Genomic DNA, 16,504 nt, shown 5'->3' with positions numbered 1-16,504 from the left:
TTTGTCCGTATTTTTCGTTAAAAGTTGTGAAATCAATTAGTGCCATTTAAGTAATCATAACTAAGTTATTTAAATTTATCTGTCGAAGGAATCCTGTTTTCTTAATTACGTTATAGTTATTGCAAGCCTCGTGTCAATTCGTTTCTTTGATGTCGAGAATGAGTTAATTATATCTCACGGCTTTTTGGAAAAATTAATGGCAAGAATAACTCAACATCGGGACAGGGGACGCTATAGGGTTTTTGTCCGATCACTTTTGCGACGGACATCAACCAATAAACATCTCAATTTTACATTATCTCCTGTCCTGTATTTCAGGTATGTAGATTTTATTTGTTCTTTATATTTTTAATTTTTGTTACAATGATAGAAAACTGGTTATGCTGCTGACCTTGTAAGTAATGCATTAAAATCTCACAAATTGTAGCATTTCAATTCATGAGAAGAGTTTTTTAAAAAGATGATTTTTTTTCTAGAATGTATTTAATTCTTTGTTGAATTTTAACTGATAAACCTGTCTTGGGGCCCGAGCATTGGTCTGAGTTCACGATTTGAATAATTCAGATTCTACTACTTGTATATCAGACTATGATGTTTGCATAGCAATATCCAAAATCGTAGCATTGCGGTTCTTAAGAAGAAGATTGAATTGGACCGAAGTCTTGCATGGTTTGAACGATTTAGAATATACATCTTACCTAGAAATTTTGTTGTAAATCTTTGCATTTCTGATGCATGATTTTTTAAAATTCAGTTCGAAGAGACCCATCTTATTTTCATATTATAGTGACTCTCTTTCGTTTGAAGTGAGTTTTGTGTTCCATATTTTAACAATTCAACAGAAGGTGGTTTTGCACCAAGTTTGGTTAAATTTGACCCATTGGTTCTAAAGACGAAGTAAAAAATCTAAAGTTTAAAGACAGACAGACGGTGATCAGAGAGGCTCACTCAAACCATCCAAACATTCACTCTTTAGACCTCCACCCCCACCCCCCCCCCCCCCCCCACCGAGTAAAAACAGAAAATATGGTTGAACTAATTAACCGAAAATTACCTACATGCAATTAGGCCACAATCATCATATCAAATTCATAATATATTGTCTATAATACACTGTTTGTACTTTTTTCTCATATTTTTTTCTCTCTAATTTGTACTGTACATGTACCTCTGACTCCATACATACATTTGTAAATATTTATATATATATAAGTATTGCACGGAAGACAGTGATTATTGAGAAACTATCTCCAGTATCATCGGAGTTAAAATATCTTTGGAAAAGCTCAAACACTTCAAAAATATGCACCTGGGGTAGGCGCCACATATTATTTAAAGGATATTTATTTTATTAAGAATTCCGAATCCTACTTTATAACTTCTACTTTTTTTCGTCTAAAATTATCCATGTGAATAGAAAATCTATACTAGTATTCACGAGAGAAAAGCAACTCGCATGTTTGAATTGAGGAATATTTGAACGAAAACCCGATGTGGCGTAGGGGGCTGATGATCTCGTGGCGAAGGGGGCTATGAGTCTTTTTTTATTTTAAATTGTTAAACAAAAATCCCCATGTCAATCACTTATAATATTTTTCTTTATAAAAGTATATCATCTATCATAACTCGTTTCAATGTAAGAAAATATATAATTATTGTGTATCAAAACGCACTAGCTGCAAAAATGACGATCACTGTCTCAACAACGTTACGTAATGATCTCAATATTTTAAAGGGACTTGGACACGATTTGAGATCAAAAATTTTATTGCGTGGACCCTGAGGTCCACGCAGAAAATATATAAGCGAGGTTAAACCGGATGCTATGGGGAAAATTCAGCCTGCGCATGAGCTAGCCTGGTTCCTGTGCGTAATGGGTAGCTCGGGGAACCAGGCTAACACGAGTCTTGGTAAAATGGGTAGGCAAACCCGGGCCGGGGCAAAATAAAAGCCGGGGCAGATCGATATTTTTCAATTTTCTTTGTTAATAATCAACCAAACTACTTGAAATTTTCAGGATATGTCAAAAAGCAGTATAACTGTATTCGTTGTAAATATTTTTGCAAAACAATGTGTATTTAGAAATTTATCGACGATTGTTGATTTTCAAATTGGTAAAATGGGTAGGCAAAACCGGGTCAACATTTTACGGTTTTGTGGACTTATTTAAGACAAAACTGAACATTTCACGTTTAATTCCGGTAAAACATGTGAAATACTAATAAGAAATAGTCATTTATTGAACGGAAAGTAAAAATTCTTCAATTAATAACAGTTTTTAAGAAAAACCGGGTCATTAAAACCGGATCCGATCACCCGGGACAAACCTAAAAATTCCGAAATTATGAGGATGTTAGCTATCACAAATATTGTGACATTGCCCAGCTCTTACCACAAAGAGGTATCCTCATTAGAGCCTAATTTATTAAATTGAAAAGGTAAGTAAGTTTTTTGTGTTACACATTAATTTTAACTTTTAATAAATATTTAAAGAAAATATTAAAAGCACAATTTTTTTTTATATTAAATTTTGTTTTTTGTAAATATTATATAGCACTAATTATTTAAATAGCTGTGATAATATGAACGAATAAGCATGCTGGTTTTTTGTGGGTTTTTTTTAATTCTTTTAATTTTATGATTCATGCCTACTTTTTAAGAAAACTATAGAACAGTCATCAGATTGATTTCCATGTACTGACTGAGACAATTAAGTTTTGTGGAAGCTTTGTAAAGGTTTTCTGAAAAACACTCAACTCATTATAGAATATTATCATCAAAAGATATCACTTTGAACTTTAAAACAATTGTTCATCACAACAACCTAGCTTCTTCTCAACTTCCTCTCTTTTATTAACATTAATAAAACATAAATAAAATCTATGTGGGATAACATAGACACGCAACTATTACGGAATTATCAAGTTTGTCCCGGGTGATCGGATCCGGTTTTAGTGACCCGGTTTTTCTTAAAAACTGTTATTAATCGAAGAATAATTATTTTCCGTTCAATAAATGACTATTTCTTATTAGTATTTCATATGTTTTACCGGAATTCAACGTGAAATGTTCAGGTTTGTCTTAAATAAGTCCACAAAACCGTAAAATGTCTACCCGGGTTTGCCTACCCATTTTACCAACTTGAAAATCAACAATCGTCGATAAATTTCTTAATATACAATGTTGTGCAGAAATATTTACAGCGAATACAGTTATATCAATTGGTAACATATCCTGAAAATTTCAAGTAGTTTGGTTGATTATTAACAAAGAAAATTGAAAAATATCGATCTGCCCCGGCTTTTATTTTGCCCCGGCCCGGGTTTGCCTACCCATTTTACCAAGACTCGGCTAACACACGTTATCTGAATCGGGATCGGGACACATATGCACACATTAGTTCAAAGGCGCTGTAAAGTTGTCGGTAAACAGTACAGAAACAAAATATTCCTTTTAAAGAAATGATTGGCATGTGATATGAACTATCAGAATTACGAATAAGCCGAAACTACAACATGCATCAAATAGCATAATTAGCAATGTTTTGTTGTTTTTCCGAATACAGAAGGCGAAGCTAGGGTACTTCCCGATTAAATTTTTTTAAGCATTAAAGTATGATTGAATTATGTCCCTGTATAAAAGTTAAATTCTCAAGAAAAATGCATCAAAATATGAAATTTTTGATTTACAAAAAGCTGTCTCTGCATAGTTAACAAAGTAGTGCGAATCATAATGCGTGCGCAAATACTAAAATTCACCGAATGCCTGATCTATACATGCAAACTTCATTCATAGATAGATCATAATTATTTTTAGTAGTATGAACACTTTAAATTCTGAGATAAAAAGTCAGGGCTATAAATATATGTATACGTAATACAACGTACAAATTTAGTGATTAAAAGCAGAGGGCTAGAGTCGGTGGAATCTCTGATAGTCTTAAGGCTTTTACGTTTTCGTTGGAAACACATGCAAATGGTCCACGTATTGTAGTCCTTTTTTAAAGGACAGCAACTTGTTTTTATTTTTTATGTATAAAATGGTTAACAGCATGGTGCATTTTAAATGAAGTACCAAAATATTGAATGTTAAAGTCAAGTTACAAGCGAGATACAAAGGTAAGAATTGATTATTATGTAAACAAAGCTCGAGTCTTATAGTTGTTTACAAAATATGTAATGTAAAGAATTACCATTTCTTAGACAAAATGACATGTAAAAAACAATTTAAACTATCTCATTATCTTCATAAATACTAGTATCAACAAAAGAAAGATACATTTGATTAAAACTTACACCAATACAACACATTTGTAAAAATGACAATATTCGAACTTTGTTTACAAAACAAAGAAGTATGAACTCTGTATCTTGCTTATAAATTAATATTTGACTTTCAAATTTGGACATAGCATAAAAAACTTCTATATTTATCAGTATAAACATTTAAAATGGAAAAAAAAAATTGAATATTCTCAGTCAAATCGTGTCCAAGTCCCTTTAACCTTCTTTTGACCTTACTATAGTGTTTACAAACACCATGCGTAACGTCCAAATGTGCAAATATACTTTACGGATAATCTTGCGAGCAAAATTAAAGATTTTAACATTCTTCGACAAATTAGAGGCGCCAAAACATCATTAACCTTTCGAGTATAAATTGATAATAACATCTCAAAATACAGCATTATACATTTAGGCATGGTTGAGGGGGCCGATGCATGTATGTTCAATTACCAGGATTGTTTGTCTGTTTGCTACACTTTTTAACCAGTGTTTTGAAACCTGTATAACCACACAGTATACGCATATAAAAATATATGTCCGTGTTACATGCAATAATGAAGTGTTTCTGTCAAAGTTTTTCCTTTTGCACGTCGACAAAAACAAAGATTGTGAATTCATCCATAATTTTATTAAACTTGGAAAAATAAAGCATCGATCTCGTTCTAGTTATTCTTATTCACTCAATAGGATTATCAATTCGTTTAAATCTTTGATACGATATTACATTACACCATTGATTTAACCACTTTATATGTTCATAATGTGTATCGATTTTTATAGAATATAATTTAGCTATATCATGGTTCTAATATATATAAAAAATGAATTTCATAATATATAAATTATATATATATATATATATAAAAAGGTGAAATAAAAACGGGAGTAGCAATACGTTGAGTATATATATATATATATATATATATATATATATATATATATATATATATATATATATATATATATATATATAATTCAATATATGTGGGGAAAATTGCATCATTTGGATTTTTAAAAAATATCATATGATTGATATTTTATTAAATTTTATGAACATATAAAATGGGTAAATGTAATATCGTATCAAAGATTTAACACTAAAATTGCACCTAACTTAATTTTATATATATTAATATTGGTACATGTATAAATGATTTTAGAAATAAAATTGTCCCTAGATGGACACAACTGAAGATTAAATTTTTACGCATATTTCAATTCCAAATTCGTTAAAAGATAAAAACCAATCGGGCTGACTTAAAATAAACAGTTTGGGTATATTCGTAAAATACATTCTCATTCTCTCTCTCTCTCTCTCTCTCTCTCTCTCTCTCTCTCTCTCTCTCTCTCTCTCTCTCTCTCTCTCTCTCTCTCTCTCTCATGTATACAAAGTAATGAAATTCATTAACATATGAAATTCAAGGCAGAGCGATCAAGTAAAATTTGAGTTGTGTGAGATTGACACTTCAGGCCCCACCCTCCGCCTCATCGAGTATTGACTTAAGTTTTTTAATTCATCATACATTGGGCAGCAGTAAACATGGTAAATTTCCCCCTATTTTAGATTTTACATATGGACTGAATGTACAGAGGGGCGAATTGAACTGAACCGTACCATTTTCGGTTTAGGGAATATTGAGAAACGGTGAGTTTTTGTGTGCAGTGTATTTTATCGTTAAATGAAGATGTTTCTCATTTATTTTGCCTAGATGCTTAAATGTTTGATTTAGATCAGAGTAAAATGGGCTAGTGAATCATCCTAAAAAAATAAAAATAAAAATAACCACTTTACTGCTTAATTCGTGTAGCTGCAAGACCTCGCTGTTGAACTGTTGAAACTTGTAGTGTCCAAAATCTAGGCCTACAGTTTCCCCGAACACAAAATTACATTCCTTATGTAGAGTCAAAATAGGGTGAAGTGGGCCTATATATAAATGAGAATTTTTTATTAAAAAAAATCAGAGCATACTCTGATACTTGTTATACAACAGGGATACAACATGGTAGCTTGGGTCAGTATGAAAGAATGCTGGAGAAAACGTACCCAGGAGAAAACGTACCCAAGAGAAAACGTACCCAATTTCTAGGCTTTTAAAATCATGAATAATAGTTTTCTTAAATATTCTTGGATGAAACAAAATAAAATGTACAATAAACATTTGTATCATTTGTTGCTGTTGTTTATAAATACATAATCACATACATAAATTATTAAAACAATTTTGTTTAATCAGTTAATTAGACAATAATTTGTTACATACACGAACATCGCCTGAGCAGTTTAATTATTCGGCAATTAATCCACCATAAATGAAACTGCTAAATAATTAGTTTTTATTGCAATATCATAAGGAAAACTAAATAATGATCTGAAGAAGTCGATAGCACAGTTTTTTTTTGGTTTGAAAGAGTTTTGCAAAAAAGGGTCGTGAATGCTGCCTTTATCAACTGTAGAAAATTATTTATAAAATTAAGTTTAATTTTTTTTTAAACAGTAGCTCCAATCGAGCCCAAGTCCATTAAATATTTGTTTTATTCATATATACATGTATGAAAATATTGCGAGATGAATCACAGCACATTGAACAGTCTGTCTTAGTACAGTCCCTGTACATGTAAATATATGAAATCCTCATCATAAATAAATAATCCCCTTAAGAACATCTTTTAATGCACAATATTACACAATAATAATAACTGCTCAGGTATTTAATTGATTATTACTATATTTAAAAGGCAATCAGGGGATCTCACACAGAGATACTCTAATATATGTAGGTAAGGCTAACGGTAAATTGAAAATTGAGAAGTCGACTGATAATACTCGACAGGTCATTCGTACTAAAATAAAAGTTGCTACAATTATTATAAAGATATTAATTATAAAACGTATATATTTATGCATTGAAATATACATTAAATTTAGCATTTGAAAAATATTTAATCTGTCCTAACCCTTTAAATTTATATATTAGTATAAATTCATAAAATTCATACATGTACATTCCTGTATATTTATAGTGTAAAATAGTATTTAAAAGTATTAAAAACTATCGAATAGTATAGTTATCATTTTCATAGGGTACGCTTTCTCCTGGAGAAAACGTACCGTGGAAATTGGGTACGTTTTCTCTTGGGTACGTTTTCTCCTGGGTACGTTTTCTCCTGATACCGTATGAAACAGGGTAAAAAGTGGTAAAGATACAAGGGTCTGTTACCATCGTAACCTTTGTTACCCTGTTTCAGAACAGAAACACATCACAGGCCTCTGAATTTCTATCAATCAGCTGTTAAATGTTTGTGAAGAGAGAGAATTGAATTTTGAATTTACTGGGTGGGGAGTCTTGGTAAAATGGGTATGCAAACCTGGGCCAGGGCAAAATAAAAGCCGGGCAGATCGATATTTTTCAATTTTCTTTGTTTATAATCAACCAATCTCATTGAAATTTTCAGGATATGTTACCAATCGATATAATTGTATTCGCTGAAAATATTTCTGCGCAACAATGTGTATTAAGAAATTTATTGACGATTGTTGATTTTCAAGTTGGTAAAATGGGTAGGCAAACCGGGGTTGACATTTTACAGTTTTGTGGACTTATTTAAGAAAAAACAGAACATTTCACGTTGAATTCCGGTAAAACATATGAAATACTAATAAGAAATGGTCATTTATTAAACGGAAAGTAATAATTCTTCATTTAATAACAGTTTTTAAGAAAAACCGGGTCATTAAAACCGGATCCGATAGCCCGTGACAAACTCAAAAATTCCGAAATTAAGAGAATGTTAGCTATCACAAATATTGTGACATTAAATTGAAAAGGTGAGTAATGTTTTGGTGTTACACATTAATTTTAACCTTTAAGAAATATTTAAAGAATACATTTAAGGCACAATTTTTTAAAAATTTTAGTTTTTTAAATCTTATAGAGCACTAATTATTTTTAAAAGCTGTGATAATATAAACGAATTAGCATGCTAATTGTTTATTTTTGTAGTTTTAAAATTTTTTGTTTTTGTTTTTGTTGGGTTTTTTTTTTGTGTTTTTGTTTATGTTTTTTTTTATTATTATTTTTTTTTGCAAGCAGGTACTGTTCTTATCAAGATAACTAGGGCCTCAGTTTGCCCAAAGACATGTCTCTGGTTTGCCTATTAAAAAAAAACAATATCTTACTATAGCACAAATACATATGTATTAAAATAGGCACAATTGAATATTTGGAATCTTTATTCTCTAATTATGTGATTTATTGTAATAAAAAGTAACATATATAACATTAATAAAACATTAATAATATTCATGTGGGATAACATAGACACGCAACTATTACGGAATTATCAAGTTTGTCCCGGGTGATCGGATCCAGTTTTATTGACCCGGTTTTTCCTAAAACATGCTATTAATCGCTAAATGATTACTTTCATTCAATAAATTTCAATTTCTAACTAGTATTTCATATATTTCAACGGAATTAAACATGAAATACTAAGTCTCTTCTTAAATAAGTCCATAAACCCGAAAAATGTCGACCCGGGTTTGCCTATAACCCATTTTACCAACTTGGGAATTAACAATCGTCGATAAATTTCTTAATACACATTGTTGTGCAGAAATATTTACAGCGAATACAATTATATCGATTGGTAACATATCCTGAAAATTTCAATGAGATTGGTTGATTATTAACAAAGAAAATTGAAAAATATCGATCTGCCACGGCTTTTATTTTGCCCCGGCCGGGGTTTGACTACCCATTTTACCAAGACTCCTGGGTGGGTGTAAATACAAAATTTGTCATGTTGTAAATATTATATTTTGACCAGAGACATATATAACAGAGATTGGCAACTCCGCCATTAGCTTGTTTTGTTGTTGAAAAATGGCACTGGACCAACCTTACTTTGAGATCTACATTTTAGTAAACTCAGATAATTAATGATCTTAAACCAAAAAGAAATGTATATTGTTTTAATGAAAAGTGTGCATAGGTTTAAGACATTTTTGAAACAAAAAAAATTGAAAAATAAAATTAATATATAGAAAATATATTGGCCAGCTATAAAACATCGGTGAAATCTTGGACGACGGGTAGCCAACTGCCTCCAAAAACTCCTCTTTTAATACTGTTTATATGACATAAACTCATGAAAATATAATATTTTGAATGTTTTGGTAATAGGTTTTAGCTGTTTATATTTCGATATAATTGTTTATTAGAAAGATATACTGATTTAAACTGGGAACACTATACAATAGGGACCGCGCGATTTCCCGAGAGTTCGATCAGTTGCCAATCTCTGTCATGTATGTCTCTGATTTTGACCCACCCAGTAAATTCAAAATTTACATTACAACACTATACTAGCCTATTGTCTGTCCCAAAATATTTATGCAGCACATTTTGCTGATTTTTAATAAAAAAAACACATACGTGTGAAAGAAGTGCAATAGAAATAAATGAAAGGGAAAATTTCCCAGATATATTTATTGACATTATTTTTCACTCGGAAAAATTCACTGGAACGAAAACAGATCATTTCGTACAGAGATTTATAATGGGTGAATGTCGACATCTTTTCTGTATTCCAAAGTCACTCGGAATACGTACCTCCCGGAATTTTTCAACGTTATCATCTGGGTCTGCTGTAATACAAAATCCCCATAGACATCAAACTTTTTAGCCGTGTATTGAAACCTGATAAGGTATAGGAGGCATTTTAACTAAGAAATCATATTTCACCATTTTTTAAAGTGTTTCGGTTAGAATAAATTGTTATGTTATTTTTTTAGAAGAGTTGTTATAAAATATATTTTTCCTCTATTTAATTGACTTATTTGCACTCACTGGCAGTATTTGACATCAGAAGTGATGCTATTTTTATAATTTAATCAAAAATTGACATTCTTATCTTTTTACAAATGGGAAATTTAGAGCGACGCTTTGAACAATGAAAATTTTTTTGTCACTTATTAGTTTAGGCCAGATCGATACATCTCTGATTAAAATAGTTTGTTTAAGCATGCGCTTTATGTTTTCTGAAAGAAAAACTGCTTGAAAACAATCTGTTTTAAGCTAAATATGCAAAAATGGGGGGAAAAGGTTATCTTTACGAAGTCATATTTCTAAATTGTGGGCAGTTGAATCAAAATGAAAGTTATGAAAAAAAAATATCATGTTTATATTTGTACAAAGAATTACAGTAATTGATGATGTTCATTTTAGGGGGATATTTTAGGCCCATATATCGTACATCGTAACTATGTAGTCCTTTATCTTATTCGTGGTGATGTTTTGCTTATCCTATCATTATAATGAATTTCAATATTATGTATATTTCTGTTTCAAATTAACAAATTATGTTGATATAACTTTTGCAAAGTCTTTGGTTAAATATTTTTTAACTTTAAATCAGAGATCTAGTGCCTAAACTGTATAGCAGTCGATTCAGTAGACTAAGATATCTACAGCATAGCAGTATAGGCTAGCTGCTACAATCTTGAACGCAATATATCTGGCCTACAGTATATTTCTTGAACAGGTAAAACAGGCTAGGACCAATGTGCATTTGGGATATAAATGATTTAATTTATTCCCTTCAATTCAGCATATTGATAAGAAGCTTATGTTTTTAATTATCATTATTCCATTTACAGTAAAACATGGTTAGAGTGAACACGCTTATAAATAATGAATAAACGCTTATATAGTTAAGTGATTCTCATTCTTAGTCTTTATTACATGTTGTATAAACTTGACGGAAATCGCCCGTCTCTGGCACTTCATTTTATGCATGTTTTATTGCTTAAGAATCATTGGATTATTATCTCCTTGATTCAAATTACAAAGAGAGGGATAATGATAATAATGCTGATATTTTTGTTTATAGGAACAAGTACCTTATAAGTGGAATGGAGGAAAGGATCTAAAGTAAAGTCAACATGGGGATGACATTTTTTGCGCTGGAGATGTTGCAGTCAGTTGTTCTGTTTGGAACACTGGCTGCCGGCTTTTTGGTGCTCCTATTTCTGATGCTGGATAACTGCAAACACACCGTGATAACTGTAGTCATAGTAACGACTGGCCTGGTGCACGAGTTGTACTGTGCGTCTGTGTTGGGATATTTCAAGCGTCTGATGCAGATAGAAACTCTCAGACCAAAGGACGATGGCTGTCGAGATTTCTTTGTCCCAACGCTGATTGCTAACGCCATATTTGTTACAATCATAACTACCCATGTTGTTCGTGCTGGATCCTTCATAAGGAATAAAAGTACAGTGTACAATTTGATTGTTGTGCATGCACTGCTTTCTATTTCCTTGATCATTTGGCAAAACCCAGAGAAATCTTTACACCAAACGGCCTCGATGAATTTAACATCAGAAGTGCAGGTGTACTTCACCGTATGCAGGAACAATGTGGTCCAGAATTCTTCACATATTTTGATGGAGTACATACTTTACTATCTTCCTCTTGTGTGCTTCTATGTGTGGACAGCCAGCCAGTTATCTACAGCTGATGCAGGTATTGTCTTACTACTGTTCAAATCCAAATCTAGCGTAGATTCTAAGTCGAGTTTCAATAAAATTGCATGCCACAATATGGCAGTGTCCATACCACTTTGACTGTTTTGGAACTTTCTACAGTAAATCTTTTTTTCAGATTTCCCTTAATATTGGACTACTTTGACTTTAAATATATGGGTAGTTTGAAAATTTGTAGAGCATTTGTTGCAAGCATATGCATAATGAAAATTAATTTGACATAAAATCATGGTGAGAATAGGAATTTGATATGTTTTAAAATTATCTTATAGGCATGCAGGACTTCATTAAGAAGGGCTGCTTGCACAACTCTATTAAGAAGGGCTGCAGTTAAAGATCCATAGAAGTTTCAAATTACATGCAAAATAAAAAAGATAATGTGTCTGATCTGGAAATCTCTAAACCTGATGTTTTGACTACAATCATAGACTGTCTGTCTTTTATTCAAAGTAACTGAGTCATGAACACATTTAATTATCGCTATTGCATGGTAGTTTTTTAGCTCACCTGAGCCAAAGGCTCAAGTGAGCTTTTCTGATCACAATTTGTCGGTTGTCTGTCGTCGTCGTTGTTGTAAACTTTTCACATTTTCATCTTCTTCTCAAGAACCACTGGGCAGATTTCAACCAAATTTGGCACAAAGCAGCACTAGGTGAAGGGGATTCAAGTTTATTCAAATGAAGTGTCACGCCCTTTTTAAAGGGGAGATAATTGAGAATTATTGAAAATTTGTTGGTATTTTTCAAAAATCTTCTTCTCAAAAATTATTAGGCCAGAAAAGCTCAAATTAAAATGGGAGCATCGTCAGGTAGTGTAGATTCAAGTTTGTTCAAATCATGGTCCCCGGGGTAGGGTGGGGCCACAATTGGGGGATCAAGTTTTACATAGGAATATATAGAGAAAATCTTTAAAAATCTTCTTCTCAAAAACTATTAGGCCAGGAAAGCTCAACTTTTAGTGGAAGCACACTCAGATAGTGTAGATTCAAGTTTGTTCAAATCATGGTCCCTGGGGGTAGGGCAGGGCCACAATGGGGGATAAATTTTTATATATAGCGAAAATCTTTAAAAGTCTTCTTCTCAAAACTATTAGACCAGGAAAGCCCAAATTTGAGTGGAAGCATCCCCAGACCATATAGATATAAGTTTGCTTAAATAATAGTCCAGGGGTAGGGTGAGGCCACAATGGGGGATGAATTTTTACTTAGGAATATATAGAGAAAATCTTTAAAAATCTTCTTTTTAAAGACTATTTGGCCAGAAAAACTTAAACTTGTGTAGAGGCATCCTCGGGTAGTGTAAATTCAAGTTTGCAAAATCACAGCCCCTAGTGGTAGGGCGGGACCATGATGGCGGTTTGAATTTTTACATAGGAATATATAGAGAAAATCTTTAAAAAATATTCTGGGAAAGTTTTCGGTCCAAAACTCAGTACTTCGTGTGAAAGCACAGGTTATGCAGATTTAAGTTTGATGAAACCATGATTCCCTGGAGAAAAGTGGGGCCACGAAATGGGGGGGGGGGGGGTATATAGGAATAGAGAAAAATCTTCTTACAGGTACAACAACAAAAGGGGCTTGGTATTTACCAAAAAATAAGAGGTGAATAAAAATTGGCAGATTTTCAATTTTTTTAGCAAGATCTACTGTACTCGGTTGTCAAGATATTTTGATACTGTAATGCTAATTTGATCAGAATTAAGGCAATTGTTGCTCAGGTGAGCGATGTGGCCCCTGGGCCTCTTGTTCTACTAAAAAATTCATTTTCCTTGACTACTTGATGATGCATAATTCATGTACTTATTTCACGTATGTCAAGCGGTGGACTTTTTTAATACTAGCAAAAAAAAAAATCTTGTTTTTACAAATACGTCTGTGCATGAATATGAAATTTCTACTGGTAGTTTTCAACATTGAAAAATTGCAAAATTGATATATTTTATTGTATGTAATTGATAAGTTCTAAGACATTTGTGGCAGTTTTACGAAATTGTATAACTACATGAGTAGTTCAACATCTTTAGAGTTGCTCAGATAAGTAGCATTTTGAAATTCAATCATACACACTAAATATTTATTTTTTTACCAAATGAAAATGTTCTTTAAAAGTAAATCATTATTAAGGAGGCTGGATGGTCAACTAATATATCATCAGATCTTCTGGTACCTGATAAATTTTTAAGATAAAATTTGTTTAGCTCTAAACTGTTATTACCTGTAAGTAAAAAAAATATATATATATATATTTTGCCTTTTAAATTTTGGCATTTTTGTATATTTTTATATAGAGCTCTCCTTTTAAAGGGCCATGACCATCAAGCCCTCTTAATTAAATGGTGTTAATTTAGGAGAATATTGAGGCAAAATAAATTAAAATAACTTCTTTTAATTTTTTGATTTATGCTTTGCCGATATCAGTAGCTCAGCTCTAAAACCAGCAGATAATGTTGATAAATGTACATATCAAAATATTTACATTTGCAAATAATTTTCCTTATAGAATGATGAAAACACCCAATTCTGTGTGAACTTTTTCATGACGTCACAATGATTACCGCATATGCTTATTGTTTGACGGTTGCATTATTGTAAACGTAAAAACGCTGTTATATTAATGATTCTGAACAATTTGCCTTTCTCAAATGTTAATATGAGTAATAAACAGCAATGTTAAAAAGCCCACCATGATATAAACTTAGTTGGTACGGGATCAAATCTTCTGAGAAGCCCTTTGGGATTCACAGGATTTGAGCAGGTGACCAACCAAGTTTATATCCCCGTGAACTTTTTAACTTCCTGTTTATTTCTTAATTGACAAGGCTAAATTATCTAAGTCATTGTTGGAATTCATAATTGACTGTATATAAAAATTGTTGGTAAAGAATTTCAAATCCTCATAAAGATGCACTTTTTAGCTCACCTGAGCTGAAAGCTCGAGTGAGCTTTCTGATCACATTTTGTCAGTCGTCCGTCTGTCTGTAAACTTTTTACATTTTCAACATCTTCTCAAGAACTATACAGGGCCATTGTCAAACTTGGCACAAATCACTCTTAGGCGAAGGGGATTGAAAGTTTTGAAAATTAAGGGCCATGCCCTTTTTCAAGGAGAGATAATTAGAAATTAAAAAATTTTGAGAAAGAACTATATATGATAAGAGTTAAATTTGGCCCCCATAATTCGCCATTTTTTAAGTGTTTCGGGTACAATAAAATGTTAACTTATTTTTTAGAAGAGTTGATATAAAATATATTTTTCATCTATCTATTTGATTTATTTGCACTCACTGGCAGTATATGACGTCAGAAGTGACGCCATTTCTGTAATTCAATCAAAATCAGGCAAAAATTGACATTTTTCTTATCTATTTACGAATGGGAAATATAGAGCGCATGCTTGAACAAGGAAAATTTTTTTGTCACTTATAAGTCTTGGCTAGATACATCTCTGATTAAAATATTTTATTTGTTCAAGAATGCGCTCTATCCATTGTAGACAAATTTACATAAACTTTGTAAAATGCATTGATACTCTCTAAAAAATTCATTTTATATCATTTCATTTATAAAGGTTGAAAGAAAAATATCATTATTATGATGAAAAAATACTTTATGGCTGAGGATCGGAGAACCTCAAGCTGATTTTATCATACCTATTATTCCTCAGGTGAGCGATGTGGCCCATGGGCCTCTTGTTTTTTAAAGGTACATTACATGAACATTATATGATATTGTTCATTGACTAACATTTATAGTAGTCCATTACTATGCTGTTTTATACAACTACATAGGTTCATCATTTTTTAATTTCATGTGTCAAATTTTTTACAGGAATTTCCTTTTGGAACATTACCATTCTGAAATCCTGTGCCCAAAGAAATGCCACCTGCAGCCGTTGTTACAAAATGAACTATGCCTTCCAGGTCGTGCTGTTTTACATCGGTGTTGGGGTGGTGATAGCTCGGCCATTTCAACTGTTATACGGAGTTATCCACAATGAACCGGTGATTGACGTTATTCCAAGCCTTAGTAACACTGTTGTGTATTCCTTTTTATCCCTGGAATATTTGACAGACTTTTCACATGTGAAACATGTTAACATGCCACACTAAATGGATTTTTGTATTATTAACATGTATATAGTATATAAATCAGACTATAGTATACACATATATAGCATCTTTTATATACCAGTAAAAAGTATTTCAATATAGAATTGTTGTGTTATTTTTAGCTCACCTTAATTGAAGGTTCAAGTAAGTGCCTGAATTGAAGAGTCCCTTTGACTACATGTATTAACTTTAATTTCTACTGGTCAGTTTGTAATTTTCAAACAACATGATATCGTTTACAGCAGCATGAATTAAAGAAAACTAATGTATATACGGTAGATTATTACATGGCTCGGGCTGATATACATATATGGGATGCAATTTAAAAAATGCAGTGTCATGTTTTTTTATATCGGATACTTATAGAAAAAATGTATTTTTTCTGCAATTAATTATCAAATTCAAAATAACTTAACACAATTTAGTGCATAGACATTACACAAAAAGTTAAAAATATGCCGATTTTTATCAATATATTACCAAGCCCCTTTTATTGTGTTAGATTTTCTCCATTACTATTTAAAATCCCCCCTTTTGCTGTCCCTTTTTAGCTCACCTGAGCTGA

At 31.8% G+C, this 16,504-nt stretch overlaps 1 protein-coding gene across 4 annotated transcripts; it reads left to right on the top strand.

The window, feature by feature from the left end:
• The first annotated feature begins 224 nt into the window (after nucleotides 1-224).
• On the top strand, nucleotides 225-16,043 carry LOC105325641 (uncharacterized). 4 transcript variants are annotated; one of them, XM_066068561.1, is made up of 4 exons: nucleotides 3,743-4,118; nucleotides 5,851-5,931; nucleotides 11,178-11,812; nucleotides 15,659-16,043. In XM_066068561.1, exons 3-4 carry the CDS (start codon nucleotides 11,230-11,232, stop codon nucleotides 15,937-15,939), a joined length of 864 nt encoding a protein of 287 aa, XP_065924633.1. In that variant the 5' UTR covers nucleotides 3,743-4,118; nucleotides 5,851-5,931; nucleotides 11,178-11,229; the 3' UTR covers nucleotides 15,940-16,043. The 4 variants fall into 4 exon arrangements, with proteins under 4 accessions (XP_034328225.2, XP_034328226.2, XP_065924633.1 ...); XM_034472334.2 differs by lacking the exons at nucleotides 3,743-4,118; nucleotides 5,851-5,931 and adding an exon at nucleotides 225-318; XM_034472335.2 differs by lacking the exon at nucleotides 5,851-5,931 and having other exon boundaries at nucleotides 3,742-4,118.
• The last annotated feature ends 461 nt before the right edge of the window (nucleotides 16,044-16,504 follow it).

The sequence above is a fragment of the Magallana gigas genome, chromosome 8 (genome assembly GCF_963853765.1).
Source record: "Magallana gigas chromosome 8, xbMagGiga1.1, whole genome shotgun sequence".
Lineage (NCBI taxonomy): Eukaryota > Metazoa > Mollusca > Bivalvia > Ostreida > Ostreidae > Magallana > Magallana gigas.
The sequence above is the reverse complement of the archived record's forward strand: the minus strand, read 5'-3'. Positions and strand labels throughout refer to the sequence as shown.

Excerpts from the sequence above, each read along its gene's own strand:
- LOC105325641 (XM_034472334.2), top strand. The coding sequence starts at position 11,230 with ATGGGGATGACATTTTTTGCGCTGGAGATGTTGCAGTCAGTTGTTCTG. Across the intron at positions 11,813-15,658 it reads GTTATCTACAGCTGATGCAG|GAATTTCCTTTTGGAACATT; the intron begins GTATTGTCTTAC and ends AATTTTTTACAG.